General features: G+C 40.6%; 1 protein-coding gene across 1 annotated transcript in view; it reads left to right on the top strand.

Annotated features, from left to right (window-relative positions):
• The window catches only part of RNF168 (ring finger protein 168), a 36,042-nt gene that overhangs the window by 3,353 nt on the left and 16,343 nt on the right, over positions 1–16,346 (top strand). Inside the window, exons 2-3 of the mRNA XM_032298127.1 lie at positions 14,593–14,669; positions 15,393–15,572. Coding sequence (XP_032154018.1) covers positions 14,593–14,669; positions 15,393–15,572 — 257 coding nt within the window. The remainder of the gene's footprint in view (positions 1–14,592; positions 14,670–15,392; positions 15,573–16,346) is intronic.

Here is a 16,346-nt window from a genome sequence, read left to right as displayed (position 1 = left end):
TATACTGTTTTACATTCCCACTAACAATGCACAGATGTCCAAATTTCTCTGCACCCTCGCCAACACTTGCTGTTTTCTGGATTTTGATAGTAGCCATCCTAATGGGTGTGAGGTGGTATACCATTGTACTTTTTATTTGCATGTTCCCAGTGACTAAAGGTGGCAAGCATCCTTGCATGCGTTTATTGACCATTTGTATATCATCTTTGGAGAAATATGAAATATCTGTTCAAATTCTTTGCTCATTCGTTTTTTTGTTTGTTTCCATTTTTTTCCCCCAATCCTAGAAAACGCCACAACTTTGCCTGTCATCTAATCAGGTTGTTTTTTTGAGTTGTGGGCATTCTTTGTACATTCTGGATATCTGCCCCTTATTGGATATGATTTGCAAATAATTGTCTTTCATTCTGTGGGTTGTCTTTTCACTCTGCTGATTGTGTCCTTTGATGCGGATGTTTGTAAGTTTGATGAGTCTCGTTTGTCTATTTTTGCTTTTGTTGCCTTTGCTTTTGCTATTATATCAAAGAAATCATTGCCAATCCAGTGTCATGAAGCTTTCCCCCTGTGTTTTCTTCTAGGAGTTTTATAGTTTTAGGTCGTAAAATTTAGGTCTTTAATTTGTTATAGGTTAAGTTTTGTGTTTGGTGTAAGGCAAGGGTCTGACCTCATTGTTTTGCATGTGGATATCCAGTTTTCCCAACACAGTTTGTTGATAAGACAGTTGTAAAGTCTTTGTCTAGAGAGTCTGATGCCTGGACTTCCCCAGGGATAGTTTCTGTTAATTTATTCGTTTTTTTTTTTTTTTTTTGTATGTTAGGAAGTGTATGTGTGTTTTTGTAGACAACTAGAAATTTGAATATTATAATATGGTAATTCTAGAAATCAGAATTACCTGATTTGCAGTTACAGTTGAAATAATTCCCAAACTGTTTCTGTAAAGACTGTATTGCTTGTTGTGTATGGTCACAGAAGTCTCTTTGCTTTAACTTGTGTTCAGCTAGTGTTTTGTCAGAAATTTCCTTGAATGTCATTTGCTGAAAAAGAAACAAGCAGTTCCCTCAGTCTTGATAGATTGACTGTGCAAAGGCTGTCCTTCAACACTTAACCTAGGGATCCCTGTAATATAATGGGTGCACTTGAATGACCTTTCCTAAGAATTTCCTCAGCTTTTGCTCCTGGGCCTTAGGTAGTCTATTACATGTGCAGACCATAATATTTTCCATGGGCTTCTAAGTGTTGTTAGTTTGGCTTACAGTATTTTCTTTAAGCAGTGCCTCTGCATATGTGGCCTGAGTTCTGAGTTTGGTGAAACAGATGAGTGCCTTCTGTCAGTCCGTCAGGTAGCTCAGACAGGTTAGAAGAGACATATACAATAATTTATAAATAAGATCTGCCCTGCTCCCTCCAAAATCAGGGACCAATGTCCCAGTCTGGGAATGTGAGTTTCCCTCTACAAGACTGCCACCTTGCCAAGGAGGAAAGGTTGGAGTAGAGTGAATATAAAATCCACAGAGCTTTCCTACTATTTCGAAGTTGCCCCTTTATTTGGTTTACCATTTTCTTGGTTGCTGTAAACCTTAAGCTGTTTTCCAGAGTCCTGACAGTGTTGGTTCTCATGGTTACTGCTTGTTTTTCAATGTTTCTGTGGCGGCATAAGAACTTGGAGCTGCCTACTCAACCATTTTGCTGACATAATTCCACCAACCACCTCTTGAGTACTTACAACTAAAATTGCCATTGTTTTCAAGAGTGCCCTTATGTTTGAACTTCTCCACACTATTCTGCATAATGTCATTTCCTTTGGGGAGGAGATCTGCTGAAGCTCTCAATTATTAGGGCCTGCCTCTCCCGCTGGAAAAAATCTCAGAACCATTTCTCTGGAGCTGGAGGTGGATACAATGGATTATTTCTTCTCTCTTTAAGAAAAGGGCACTGGGCAGGCACAGTAAGCTCTGGTCTTCTTCACTTGTCTCTTCTAGAACCGTCACTCTCTGAGTAAGCTGGGAGGAAGGTGATGGGTCTCCAGTATTCTCTATCTGCAACAAGTTGCTTAAAGCCTCCACCTTGTAAGTGGAAACTGAGTAGGGGAAGGGAACCCTCGGTATCTCGGCTCTACTCACCTGGAATTTAGCCTCTGCAAACCAAGCTAGAGGGCATGAGAAGTCCCAGCAGTCTGCACCTGGGGCTGGGGGTGGAGATGGAAACTGTAATCCGAGACTGGGAGCTAGGAGACAGGGAGTCCTGTCTTCTTGACCGTACCTATGTGGAGTGGAGCTTCAGGCATACTGAGCTGAGTGAGAAGGGAGGAAGCAAATTGTTGGCTCACGTGCCACAGACTCACTTTTCTCACTGAGATTTAGTAGATTTTTGGAAATATTTCTTTATTTGCTGTATGCTCTTAGGACAGTTTCCAAAGACTATGGCTGATTTTTTTCTTTTTGAGACGGAGTCTTGCTCTGTCACCCAAGCTGGAGTGCAGTGGTGTGATCTTGGCTCACTGCAACCTCTCCTGTGTTCAAGCCATTTTCCTGCCTCAGCCTCCCGGGTAGCTGGAATTACAGGCGTGAGCCACCATGCCCAGCTAATTTTTATATTTTTAGTAGAGATGGGGTTTCACTATGTTGATCAGGCTGGTCTCAAACTCCTGACCTCGTGATCTGCCGTCCTCAGCCTCCCAAAGTGCTAGGATTACAAGTGTGCATCACTGTGCCCGGCCCTATGGCTGATTTTTTAATACATTTCTCCAGTTTTTGTTGTTTCATTGGAGAATAGATCTGTGGATCTCTTAACTCCGATGTTTCAAAAGTTGATAGTCCTCACATTGTATTTCATGGAAATGTATTTGCAGTTTGACACATATATGACAGTGTTACACTTCGATCTATGTAACCAGCATTCCGGTCAAGCCCCAGAACTTGACCAGAACTCCTGAATCCTCCTGTGGCCCCTTCCCAGTTTCTATTCACCCACACCCTTATAACTAGTATCCCGACCTGTGATGCCGTAGATTACTTTTGCCTGTTTTTGAACCTTTTATAAAATGGAAGTCTTGTGCTGTTGTGTCTGGCTTTAGCACACCATTATATTGATGAGATTGAGCCATGTTATTTGTGATTGCATTGCTGCATAGTATTGTAGTGTATGGATATTAAATAGTGAAAGCAGTGAAAAATTCCACATCCACTGATTATTGGGCTCTTATCCAGTTTCTGCTATTATAAATAGTGCTACTGTGAACATTCTCACACAGGAATTTTAGTGAATATATATATGTATGCATTTCTGTTTGATATGTTCATATATCTAGGAGTGGAATTTTGGAGTCAGAGGGTGTGATCCTTTCCTGTGCTACACGAGAATTTAACCTTTGATTAAAAATCTAACTTTGATCCTCTAAAAACTGAATGAGGATAAGAATGTCAATGATGTTACTAGGCAATATCGCTTACGGTAAAAATGATCCTTGATTGACAAATTGCTTCTCTACTGAAAGGAATTATATTAATAAATACTGATTGGTGTACTAGGCTTTGTGCTTTTCTCTGAGTGTAGTGACTGGTAAGGGGCACGTTCCTTGTGTCTGTACAATTTTTTTTTTTTTTTGAGATGAAGTCTTGCTCTGTCGTCCAAACTGGAGTTCAGTGGCGTGATCTCAGATCATTGCAACTTCCGCCTCACGGGTTCAAGCGATTTTCCTGCCTCAGCCTCCTGAGTAGCTGGGATTACAGGCACATACCACCTCGCCCAGCTAATTTTTGTATTTTAGTAAAGATGGGGTTTCACCATGTTGGCCAGGCTGGTCTCGACTGCAAGTGATCCTCCCACCTGGACTCCCAAAGTGCTGGGATTACAGGCAGGAGCCAATGTGCCCAGTCCTATACAGTTATTTGTTACAAGAGATGTTGGCTTCTGTGGAGCAAGGACTATCTTGGCTGCCTTACGTTCACGCTTGTTAGGTTGAGGTTGATGCCAACTGTGGGCTGTGGTCATTTTCTGAGTTTGAATATTTAGGAGAGCCTGAGACCACTCATTAGTATTACAGTTTTCCAAAGTGGTTTTACCAAAAAATACTCCTTTAAGCAGTGTATGAGAATTCCAGTCACACTACATCCTTGCCAATGCTCATTTTTTTTTTTTTTTAATTTTTGGCAGTCTATCCAGTTTTTTCCCCAACATTTTACTATGAAAAATTTAAAGCAATATAAAAGTTGAAAGAATTTTATAGTGTACAGTCATGCATATAAATACATAGGACAGCATTCTGCTGTATTACATATCATTTCATCTCTCTGTCCATCTTTTTCATTTATCTCATTTCCCCCTAAATATATAAGTACACAAATTATTAAATAGAAATCAATATGAGCTTACAAATTTTTTCTTTAATGTAAGAAAAAAAAGTATATATTTAGGCCAGGCACAGTGGCTCATGCCCATAATCCCAGCACTTTGGGATACTGAGGTGGGTGGATCACTTGAGATCGGGGGTTTGATACCACGCTGGCCAACATGGGAAAATCCTGTCTCTACTAAAAATACGAAAATTAGCTGGGTGTGGTGGCATGCACCTGCAATCCCAGCCACTTTGGAGGCTGAGGCAGGAGAATCCCTTGAACCCAAGAGGCGGAGGCTGCAGTGAGCTGAGATCATGCCACTGCACTCCAGCCCGGGTAACAGAGTGAGACTGTCTCAAAAAAACAAACAAAAAGTATATATTTAATTTTTATTTTTTTGTATAGAGATGGAGTCTCACTATATTGGCCAGGCTGGTCTCAAACCCTGAGCTCAAGCAGTCCTCCCACCTTGGCCTCCCAAAGTCCTGGGATTAATGTAAAATTACATGCCATGAAATGCACAAATCTTTTTATTTTTATTTTTTTTTTTTGAGACAGAGTCTTGCGCTGTTGCCAGGCTGGAATGCAGTGGCGAGATCTCGGCTCACTACAACCTCCACCTCCCAGGTTCAAGCACTTCTCCTGCCTCAGCCTCCCAAGTGGCTGGGATTACAGACATGCACCACCATGCCCAGCTAATTTTTGTTTCTTTTTATGTGCTTATTGGCAGTTTTCTGTCTTCCATTGTAAATTGTCGAATTCTTTTGCCCCTAAATTTTTATTATTATTCAGTTGTAGGAATTTTTTTTTTTTTTTTTTTGGAGACAGATTCTCACTCTGTAGCCTAGGCTAGAGTACAGTGGTGTACTCTTGGCTCACCCCAACCTCCACCTCCTGGGTTCAAGCGATTCTCCTGCCTCAGCCTCCCAAGTAGCTGGGATTACAGGCACGTACCACCATGCCCATCTAATTTTTGTATTTTTAGTAGAGATGGGGTTTCACCATGCTGGCTAGGCTGGTCTCAAACTCTTGACATCGGGTGATTCATCTGCCTTGGCCTCCCAAAGTGCTGGGATTACAGACATGAGCCACTGTGCCCAGCCAGTTTTAGCTTTTATGTTTGGTCTTTGGTCCATTTCAAATTTATTTTGAATATTTTGTAAGATAGAGGTTGAGGTTAACTTTTTCCCATATGCGTATCAGTTATTCCTGTACCTTTTGCTGAAAAGACTTTTTTAAAAAAAATAATGTGAGTGTATTCTGTTTCATTGATCTGTTGATTCTAATGTTAGTGCCATACTGTCTTGATTACTGTGACTTTAGAGTAAATCTTTTTTTTTTTTTTGAGACAGAGTGTTGCTCTGTCACCTAGGCTGGAGTACAGTGGCGTGATCTCAGCTCACTGCAACCTCTGCCTCCCAGGTTCAAGTGATTCTCCTTCTTCAGCCTCCTGAGTAGCTGGGATTATAGGCATGCACCACCATGCCTGGCTAATTTTTGTATTTTTAGTAGACAGGTTTCACCATGTTTGCAAGACTGGTCTCAAATTCCTGACCTCAGGTGATCTGCCCGCCTCGGCCTCCCAAAGGGCTGGGATTACAGGTGTGAGCCATCACGCCCATCCTCCATGTATTCTTTGTAGAGACGGGGTTTTGCTATGTTGCCTAGGCTGGTCTTGAACAGCTTGCCTCGACTCGTCTTGAACAGCTTGCCTCAAGCAGTCCTCCTGTCTCAGCCTCCTAAAGTGCTGGAATTACAGGCCTGAGGCACCACACCCAGCCTATTTAAAATTTTCAATCAACTTACCGGTTTCTACTGACACCCTGTTAGGAGTTTGATTGGGGTTGCGTTGAAGTTATAGAACAATTTGGGGAGAATTGACATCCAAACAACAATAGTGTCCTTGTATCCGTGAAAATAGTATATTTCTCTGTGTAGGTCACCTTCAAATTTTTTTCAGTAATGAAGTTAAAATAAGGTCCTTAGAGTGGGCCCTAATCCATTATGACTGGTTTCCTTATAAAAAGGGGAAATTTGGACACAGAGACAGACATGCAAAGAAGGAAGATGATATAAAGACACAGAGCACCACGTGAAGCTGGAGGACTGGCGAGATTCATTTACAAGCCAAGGAGTGTCTAAGGTTATCAGCACACCATCAGAAGCAAGGAAGAGGCAAAGAAGGATCCCCCTACAAGTTTCAAAAGTGTCATGGCCCTGCTGACACCTTTATTTTGGACTTCTAGTCACCAGAACTGTGAGACAATAAATTTCTGTATTTTCAAGTCACCCAATTTGTAATACTTTTATATGGCAGCCCTAAGAAACTAATATTTATCCTTAATTATATTATAGTTTTTGAGACTGTTTTAAGTAAAAGTTTTGAAATTTTCATTATTTAGTTGTTCACTGGTAATTTACAAAAATATAATTGGTGTTTATGTGTTAATGTTAACACATAAAATGAATCTACTCATTCACTTTATTCTTAATTTTTAGAAGGAAGGTTGTAAGAAAACACATGAGATAGCTTTAATAAATGAGGTATTTGAAAGTGAATTAATGTGATGGAGACAGATGCATTTTACATTTGGAATTCTCAAAAAAGAATCCTACAGTAGGGAAGAATCAGCCTTGGAATGTTTAAATTTCCTTTCCATTTATGGCTATCATTGTCAAAATTGATGCAGGTGAGAATGACAAATGGATGTCAAAACCCATGCTTGAAAATTTGTTGAAGAACAGACAACTCATATAGTATGAAAATATCATTTTACAGATTGCTTATTAATGACAAAGGGTAAAGGATGCAGTTGTGAATTCTGTTTATCGCTGTAAGGAAGTGATGACAAGTAACTTTATCCATGGAACAAACAATTTGGACCTCTTGATATGATGAGTATAAAGCATAACCTGAATCTAATTGTGAGAAAACAAAAACCCAAATTGAAATTCAACAAAACATAGTTGTTAGTACCTCAAAATTGTCAATGTCATGAAGGCAAAGCAAAGCCTTAGGAATTGTTCTAGTTTAAAGGGAGCTTAAAAGAAAATGACAGCTAAATGCAGCGTGTGATCCTGGATTAGAACATGGATTAGGACGAAGGTTGTTATTAAAGACATTTGGGGATAATTGGTGAAATTTTTATCATTGATAGGTAATATAGCAATATTAGTTTTCTTGAACTTGATCATTGTATTTCAAGATCAGGAGATGTTAAAAGGATAGCGTCTCTTATGAGATGTACACTTAAGTACAACAGAAATTTTAGAGTTAACCAGAACTGAGCAGTGTTGAGAGTTGTTTCCAACAGCTGGCAAAAATTATATAGTCACTTTGAGTCTATAAAACTGATATTTTCAAATTCCTCATACAATTAGAATTGTTTAAGAAATAGCAAACAGGCCAGGTGAAGGGGCTCACACCTATAATCCCAGTACTTTGGGAATTCAAGGTAGGCAAATCATTTGAGCCTGGGAGTTTGAGACCAGCCTGGCCAATATGGCAAAGCTCCTTTTAACAAAAAAATCAAAAAATTAGCCAGGTGTGGTGGCATGCACCCGTAGTCCCAGCTACTTAGGAGGCTCAGGCAGTAGCATTGCTTGAGCCCAGGAGGTGGAGGCTGCAGTGAGTTGAGACTGTGCCACTGCACACCAGCCTGGGCAACAGAGTGAGACTCTGTCCCCCCTCCCCCCAAAGAAAAGGAAGAAAGAAAGAAATGGCAAATGGAAGGCTGGGTGCAGTGGTTCATGCCTGTAACTCAGCACTTTGGGAGGCCAGTGTGGGTAGATTACCTGAGGCCAGGAGTTTGAGATCAGCATGGCCAACATGGTGAAACCCCGTCTCTACTAAAAATAGAAAACATGAGCGGGCATGATGGCACATGCCTGTAATCCCATCTCCTTGGGAAGCTGAGGCAGGAGAATCACTTGAACCTGGGAGTTGGAGGTTGCAGTGAGCCAAGATCGTGCCATTGCACTCCAGCCTGGGCAACAAGAGCGAAACTCTGTCAAAAAGAAAAGATAAAGAAATAGCAAATGGACTGGGTGTAGTGGCTCACACCTGTTATGCCAGCACTTCAGGAAGCTAGGGCAGGAGAATCGCTTCAGCTCAAGGGTTGCAGGCTGCAGTGAGCTGTGATCACGCCACTGAACTCCAGCCTGGGCAAGAATGAGATCTTGTTTCTAAAAAAAGACAAAGGCAAATGAAGACAGTTTTAACTTGTGTCTACAGTTGAATAACTTACTGATCTTAATTTAGGTTCAGTTTATGTAGAAATAAGTAAACTTAAAAAATCTGTCATTCCATGGTTTAACAAAAGTACAGTTCACTGTTTACTGTAGTTGGGTATCTGCTGTAAATTGCACGTGCCTTTCCTTTGTTGTGATCTCTGGAAGTTCTGGTTATATTCTGGACACTAATTCTCTAGTGACTTATGTATTTGCAAATAACTTCTCCTAGTTTGTTTTTAACTTTGTGATGTGTTTCATCATATGGAAGTTTAATCGTTTTGGAGTTTATCTTATATGTTCTTCTTTGTTATTTATAGTTTGTTTTTTCCATGAAAATTTTTTTAATCCACCTTGAATTTTGAGTATTGTGTGAGGTAAGCATCTTAACTCCCCCTTCCCCTTGATTGCCACTTATAGCCGTACTACTTGGTGATGATCCAGCCACATTGTTTTTATGTACTAGTTCACAATCACATGCTTATTTTCCAGAGCAATTTGGGGCTATTTATTTATTTATTTAATTTATTTTTTTGAGATGGCGTCTCGCTTTGTCACCCAGGCTGGAGTGCAGTGGCACAATCTTGGCTCATGGCAACCTCCGCCTCTCGGGTTCAAGTGATTCTTCTGTCTCAGCCTCCTGAGTAGCTGGGATTATAGGCGTGCACCACCATGCCTGGCTAATTTTCGTATTTTTAATAGAGTTGGGGTTATTCGCCTTCTTGGCCAGACTGATCTTGAACTCCTGACCTCAAGTCATCCTCCTGCCTCGACCTCCCAAAGTGCTGCGATTACAGGCTTGAGCCACGGCACCTGGCTCATGCTTTTTATTTTTTTAACTATCTCTTTATCAGTAGCTGTGTCAGTACCATACTTGCTTAGTTTAATTCTGCTTTATGATATGTTTTGCTTTCTAGTATAATACATCTGTCTTCATTATTGTTTTCCTAAATTAGCTACTTAGAAAATATTTTTTTTAACAGAAATGTTAAAAAAACATTTGCTATGTTGCCCAGGCTGGTCTTGATTTCCTGAGCTCAGGTGGTCCTCCTGCCTCAGCCTTCCTAAGTTCTGGGGGATTATAGGCATGAGCCACTGTCTCCATCCTCTTAACTACTATTTCATTATATCTAATGTGTAAAGTGACTGACTTTTCTTTCTGGCTTTATTGTAAAACACGTAACATAAAATCTACCATCTTAACCGTTTTTAAATGTATAGTTCCATGACATTAAGTACATTCACATTTTTGTGCAGCTGTCACCACCATTTATCTCTGAACCATTCAACTCTGAACCTTCCACACTTGAAACTGTGCCCATTAAATAATAATTCCCAATTCACCTGTTCCCTAGCCACTGCCAACCTCCATTCTTTCTGTCTCTATGGATTTAATTACTCTAGGTATCTCATGCAAGTGGAATTATATAGTATTTGTCCTTTTGTGTCTGGCTGTTTCACTTATTATAATGTCTTGAAGGTTCATCCGTGTTCTAGCCTGTGTCAGAATTCCATTTCCTTTTATGGCTGAATATTCCACTGTGGGTGTGTACACATCCTAATGGATGACTATTATAAAAAACTACATGTGGCCGAGTGCGGTGGCTCATGCCTGTAATCCCAGCACTTTGGGAGGCCAAGGCAGGCAGATCACAAGGTCAGGAGTTTGAGACCAGCCTGGCCAACATGGTGAAACCCTGTGTCTACTAAAAATACAAAAATTAGCCAGGTGTGGTGGGGTATGCCTGTAGTCCCAGCTACTCAGGAGGCTGAGGCAGGAGAATTGCTTGAACCAAGTAGGCAGAGGTTGCAGTGAGCCGAGATTGTGCTACTATACTCCAGCCTGGGCAACAGAGTGAGACTCTGTCTCAAAAAAAAAAATACTAAGTGTTGGCCATCCCATGAAGTGGTATCTCTGTAGTTAGGATTTGCATTTTCTTAAGGACTGGTGATGTTGAACATCTTTTCATGTGCTTATTGGTCATTTGTATATAATCTTTGGAGAAATGTCTATTTAAGTGGCAGTCAAGGGGAGGCGGAGTTAAGATGCCCACCTCATACAGTACTCAAATTCAAATGTCTGTTTAGGCCCTCTGCCCCCTCCCCCCCGCCTTTTGTAAAGACAGGGTCTCACTATGTTGCTAAGGCTGGAGTGCACTGATGCAATCACAGCTCACTGCAGCCTCAAACTCCTGGGCTCAAGTGACTTTCCTGCCTTGACTTTGCAGAGTGCTGAGCTGATAGGCATAAGCCACCATGCCTGGCCTTTTGTCCCACCCCTACACTTTTATTTATTTATTTATTTATTTATTTAATTTTTGAGACTGGGTCTTGCTCTGTTGACCAAGCTGGAATGCACTGGCACAATGACAACTCACTGCAACCTGGAACTCCTGGGCTCAAGTGATCCTCTGCCCCAGCCACCAGATTAGCTAGGACTACAGGTGTGCACCGCCACGCTCAGCTAATTAAAAAACCTTTTGTACAGCTAAGGTCTTGTTTTGTTGCCCTGGCTAGTGTTGAATTCCTGGCCTCAAGTGATCCTTCACCTCCCAAACTGCTGGAATTACAGGCAATGAACCACCTCGCCCAGCCCCTTTAGCCCATTTTTAAATTGGGTTTTTATTTTTTGTCAGTAAGTTGTAGGAATTTTTAATATATTCTGGATATTAATCCCTTATTAGATATGTGATTGCAAATATTTTCTCCCATTCTGTGGGTTATTTTTCCTTTTCTTGATGTCTTGGTTATTTTTATTCTTTTTCTTTATCAAATGAACTTTTAAAAATAACAAACCTGAAATCTTTCTTTTCTGAGTGTCTGTAATTACTTAATATTTTACCCCACACCTCATTTCTCCGCAGATACAGAATCATACTTGAGAAGTTTAACAGGGATGTTTGAGCCATGGGCTTTTAAACTGGCCCACACTTTTATTTGTAATGAAGTTTTGTTAGAACATCGGCACTACATTCATTATAGGTCTATGGGTGCTTTTGTGCTACAATAGCAGAATTGACTGAATTCGACAGAGACCACATAGCCCACAAAAGAGAAAATATGTATTGTCTGACCCCTTAGACAAATCCCTAAGTTATCACGTGTGCTATTACACCACCTCTCTCTGGTTCTCGGCATATCCTTTCATGTTTCATTAGAAGCACTGTAAGAGAAGTGCTGTCCCTCTTAACCACCTGGGCTTTTTTTTTAACCCTTCCTACTTTTTTTTTTTTTTTCCAGACAGGATCTCACTGTCACCCAGGCTGGTCTGCAGTGGCACGATCTCAGCTCATTGCAACCTCCACCTCCCAGGTTCAAGTGATTCTCATGCCTCATCCTCCCCAGTAGCTGGGATTACAGGTGCCTGACACTGCGCCCATCTAATTTTGTATTTTTTGGCAAAGATGAGGTTTTGCCATGTGGGCCAGGCAGGTCTCGAATTCCTGACGTCAAGTGATCTACCTGCCTTGGCCTCCCAAAGTGCTGCAATTACAAGCGTGAGCCACTGCATCCGGCCTACTGTCAGTTGTTTTATTTGTTTTTGGTTCCTTTCTTTGTTTTTTATGGGGGCAGTGGAGTCTCACTTTTGTCACCCAGCCTGGAGTGCAGTGGAGTGTAGTCTCGGCTCACTGCAACCTCCACCTCCTGGCTTCAAGCGATTCTCCTGCCTTAGCCTCCCAAATAGCTGGGATTACAGACGCCTGCTACCATACCTGGATAAGTTTTGTATTTTTAGTAGAGATGGGGTTTCACCATGTTGGCCAGGCTGATCTCGAACTCCTGACCTCAGGTAATCCACCCACCTCAGTCTCCCAAAGTGCTGGGATTACAGGTGTGAGCCACCGCACCCAGCTTACCTTAATTTTTTAAATGAAAATAGTTTGACACTGCATTTTCCCTTAAAATAGTTGTGGATACCTCTAGGAGTTCATAGATTCTACTTTGAGACCTGCTGATTTAGATCTCAGTTTTAGCCCCTGAATACCCTCCTACTTCTTAAGGAGGCTTATATATGTCTCTCCTGTATAAACCATTGTATTGTCTTGAATAGATCCTCCTTAGTGACTAAAATAAATGAGAATTAAGCATAATGCATCCCTAATTGTTACGGAGTTACATCACTGTTTTTTAGTTTCTCTATTGCAGATATTTTGAACTTCTGGCCTGCAGGCCGTGGGAATCCTGTGTGCATGTTTTTTGTGACCCATCCAGTGCCAGTATTTAAATTGGAAGATTTTGTATTAACATCTGGATTGCTGGATTTTCTTTTTTTTTCGTTTTACTTGGATAAATTTACAGGTGCAAGGGTAATTTTGTTATATGTATAGATTGCCTAGTGGTAAAGTCAGGGCTTTTTAGAGTATCTATTACCCAAATAATGTACATTGTACCCATTCCATCATCTCTCATCATCCACCCCTGCCGCCTCTGGATTTTCTTGAGATAGCAAAAATATGGCAGTGATAGGGCTGAGTTTCCTGATAGTCGTAGTCAGCTGGAATTGAGTAGCAGCTGCCCCTTGAAACAGGCAGATGTGTTCTCTTTTTCTGGGTGTTCCTTTTTTGCAGTGTCTTGTTTTACAGAATAAAATCTCATCAGATTTGCTGAGGACATGTACATGCACTTAGGTTATTTTCTGACCTAGAATTAGCTTTTAACTCCAGGGTGATGTTTTTTTCTTTTTGTATAGCTTACTGTTTCTCTAATCCTGCAGATGTATTTCAAATGTCTGATGATCCTTGGATTAGTTTTCAGGTTTGAGAATGAGGCCCTGGACAAATGCTCTGTGTACATGGAAGGGCATATTGGTGATGGGCAGACATTATTTGGGTTCAAGCAGATGAAAATGTGGCCTTTGTGCTTTGCCAACCCTAACTGCCAGATTGCAGAGGACTTTGGTCTGGGTCATCACCTCTTACATTAGCTGCTCTGGCTCTCTCAAGATTAGTTTCTTTAAAGAAATATGCATGTGTGCACTTACACCCATATCCAGGGAGAAATGCTGATAAGTCAGGGGTTCTGATTTAATGTATAAACCTTGAGTTCTGTTTTTTGGTGCCACCCTTACTCACTCTGGATTCTATGGGGCCTCTCTGTAGGCAAATAGGAGGCAGATTCCTTCTAATTCTATCTTAGCTGTAGTCTTCCCCTTGCAAGGATTTCTTTTCCTTCATTTCTACTGTAGCAGTCATCTCTGTTTCATTGCCTTCACATTTTCTAGAAATTTGTTAAAATTTTTTTAACTGGGGCCAGGCACAGTGGCTCACGCTTGTAGTCCCAGCACTTTGGGAGGCTCAGGCGGGCAGATCACCTGAGGTTTTGAGTTCAAAACCAACCTGGCCAATGTGGCGAAACCCGGTCTTTAATAAAAATACAAATCTTTGTCAGGCATGGGGGGGCACGCCTGTAATCCCAGCTACTTGGGAGGTTGAACATGACTGTTGCTTTAACCTGGGAGGCAGAGGTTGCAGTGAGCTGAGATTGTGTCACCACACTCCAGCTTGGGCAACAGAGCAAAACTCTGTCTCAAAAAAAAAAAAATTAATTAATTAATTTGGTTAACCTCCTCTGCTAATCTCGCTGTTGTAGGATTACAGTTTTTAAAAATTCCTTTACTCGAGTTTAGAGGAAGGATTAAGTATATGCAGGTTTCAAACCAGAAACCCTAAACCTCTGGCCTTGTGCAGTGGCTCACGACTGTAATCCCAGCACTTTGGGAAGCTGTGGCAGGTGAATCACTTGAGGTCAGGAGTTCGAGCCCAGTCTGGCTAATATGGTGAAACCTCGTTTCTACCAAAAATGTAAAAAATTAGCCAGGTGTGCTGGCGCATGCCTGTAATGAGCAACAGAGCGAGACTCTGTCTCAAAAAAATTAAATTTAAAAACTGGAACTCCAAAAGGAGATATTGCTATAGTTGTTAATAGCTGAATGCTTTAATTTTTCATATTAGTAAGTTGTAGTGGATGACCAAAGTTACCATAAAATTGTGTTGCCTATAATGTTATTTTCTTTTTTGATATGAAATAGCTGATGACTATCAGCCAGTTCGTCTGTTAAGTAAACCTGGGGAATTGAGAAGAGAATACGAAGAGGAAATAAGTAAGGTAGGTGCTAAATAGTTACTCTTTTTTTGGAAAATTTCTCTGTTGTGTTTTCAGTTTCAGATTTTAATTTAGTTTGATGTGCTCATATAACTAGTATATCTTGAAGTGTAGATACTTTTAATGTATTTTATAAGGACTTTGTTTTTTGCTATAATTTACTTATACATAATTAATGCTCTTATGTGATCATGATCCCTAAGCATTTAAGTATGAAGGAAATTTTAAAATTCTTTTTTTCTAATTTAATCTATACCAGGACATTTTTTTATTTCCCTAAAGTTTTGAGCTTAAAAGAAAGAAAAAGAGTGGCAGATGATGGGTTTAGATGAAGAAAGGTTAAAGGGCTAAATGTGAAGTCCCTAAATAGGAAAAGTACCTAAAAAGTGGTGTTTACAGTGAAGTATTATGTTTTAATTACATATGAAGTTATACATAGAGATTTTTCTCTTTTTTTTGTTAGTCTTCAAAATTTTTTTTGTGATTGTCACTTGTAATACATCTCAGGCTGGGTGTGGAGGCTCACATCTATAATTTCAGTGCTTTGGGAGGCTGAGACAGGACAGCTGTCTTGCAGAATCTGTTTCTCCAGATTTGTACCTCATTTGAGATCATTTAAATTTCTGCCAATTTGTTCCTTTTCTACTTTTCCTATTCTTATTATGGAATATTGCGAGTATACTAAAACATTCAGAGAAGGATTGCTCTTTATTAATCACTTTTAAGGTGGAGGCAGAGCGACGAGCCACCGAGGAAGAAGAAAACAAAGCCAGTGAAGAATACATACAGAGGTTATTGGCAGAAGAGGAAGAAGAGGAAAAAAGACAGGCAGAAAAAAGGCGAAGAGAGATGGAAGAACAACTGAAAAGTGATGAAGAACTGGCAAGAAAGTTAAGCATTGATATTGTAAGTTTTAGGAGAGAACATTGAGGTACGGTCATCCCTTGGTATTTGTTGCAGAATCTGCTCATACAAAAAGTCGGCTACTTGTATTTTCAGGTTCTGCATCCCACAAATACTGTCTTTTCCACGCAGGCTGGTTGAATTTGAGTGTTTGGTACCTGCTGATACGGAAAGCTAACTATTAACATTCTTATTGCTTTGACTGTGGTTTTCGAAGAACAGAAGAGACAGCAATTGCCATAATTAGAAGCTATTGATGACATTTTTGCTTTACTTAATGAAAAATTTTTTTGTATATTGTTTCATATTTGCTCTAATCCAGGTTCTTGGGGTATTTTTTTTGTTTCTTGAGACAGGTCTTAACTTTGTCACACAAGTTGGAGTGCAGTGGTACAATCACAGCTCACTGCAACCTCCACCACCGGCCTCAGGTGATCCTCCCAACCTCCCGAGTAGCTGGGGCTACAATCCTGTGCCATCGTGCCTGGCCAATTTTTTGTGGAGACAGGATTTTGCCATGTTTCCTGAACCGGTGTTGAGCCCCTGGGCTCAAGCCATCCACCTGTCTCGGCCTCCCAAAGTGCTGGGATTGTGGTGTGAGCCACTGCAGGTTGTTTAAAAACTTTTTTTATATGTAGGAAAGCTATTCAGTGAAGAATGAAAGCTTCCTTTTTTCTTCTTCCACCTGTCCACTCCCATTCTTTTTCTATTTATATCAGTCTCTTTCCCCAAAGGTAAACACCATTAACATTTCTTATAACTTTTTTCTTGCCAAGG

Source organism: Sapajus apella, unplaced genomic scaffold, assembly GCF_009761245.1.
Source record: "Sapajus apella isolate SASKATOON/1434 unplaced genomic scaffold, GSC_monkey_1.0 scaffold38, whole genome shotgun sequence".
Classification (NCBI taxonomy): domain Eukaryota; kingdom Metazoa; phylum Chordata; class Mammalia; order Primates; family Cebidae; genus Sapajus; species Sapajus apella.
Note: the sequence above shows the minus strand (reverse complement) of the source record. Positions and strands in the feature narration are given on the sequence as shown.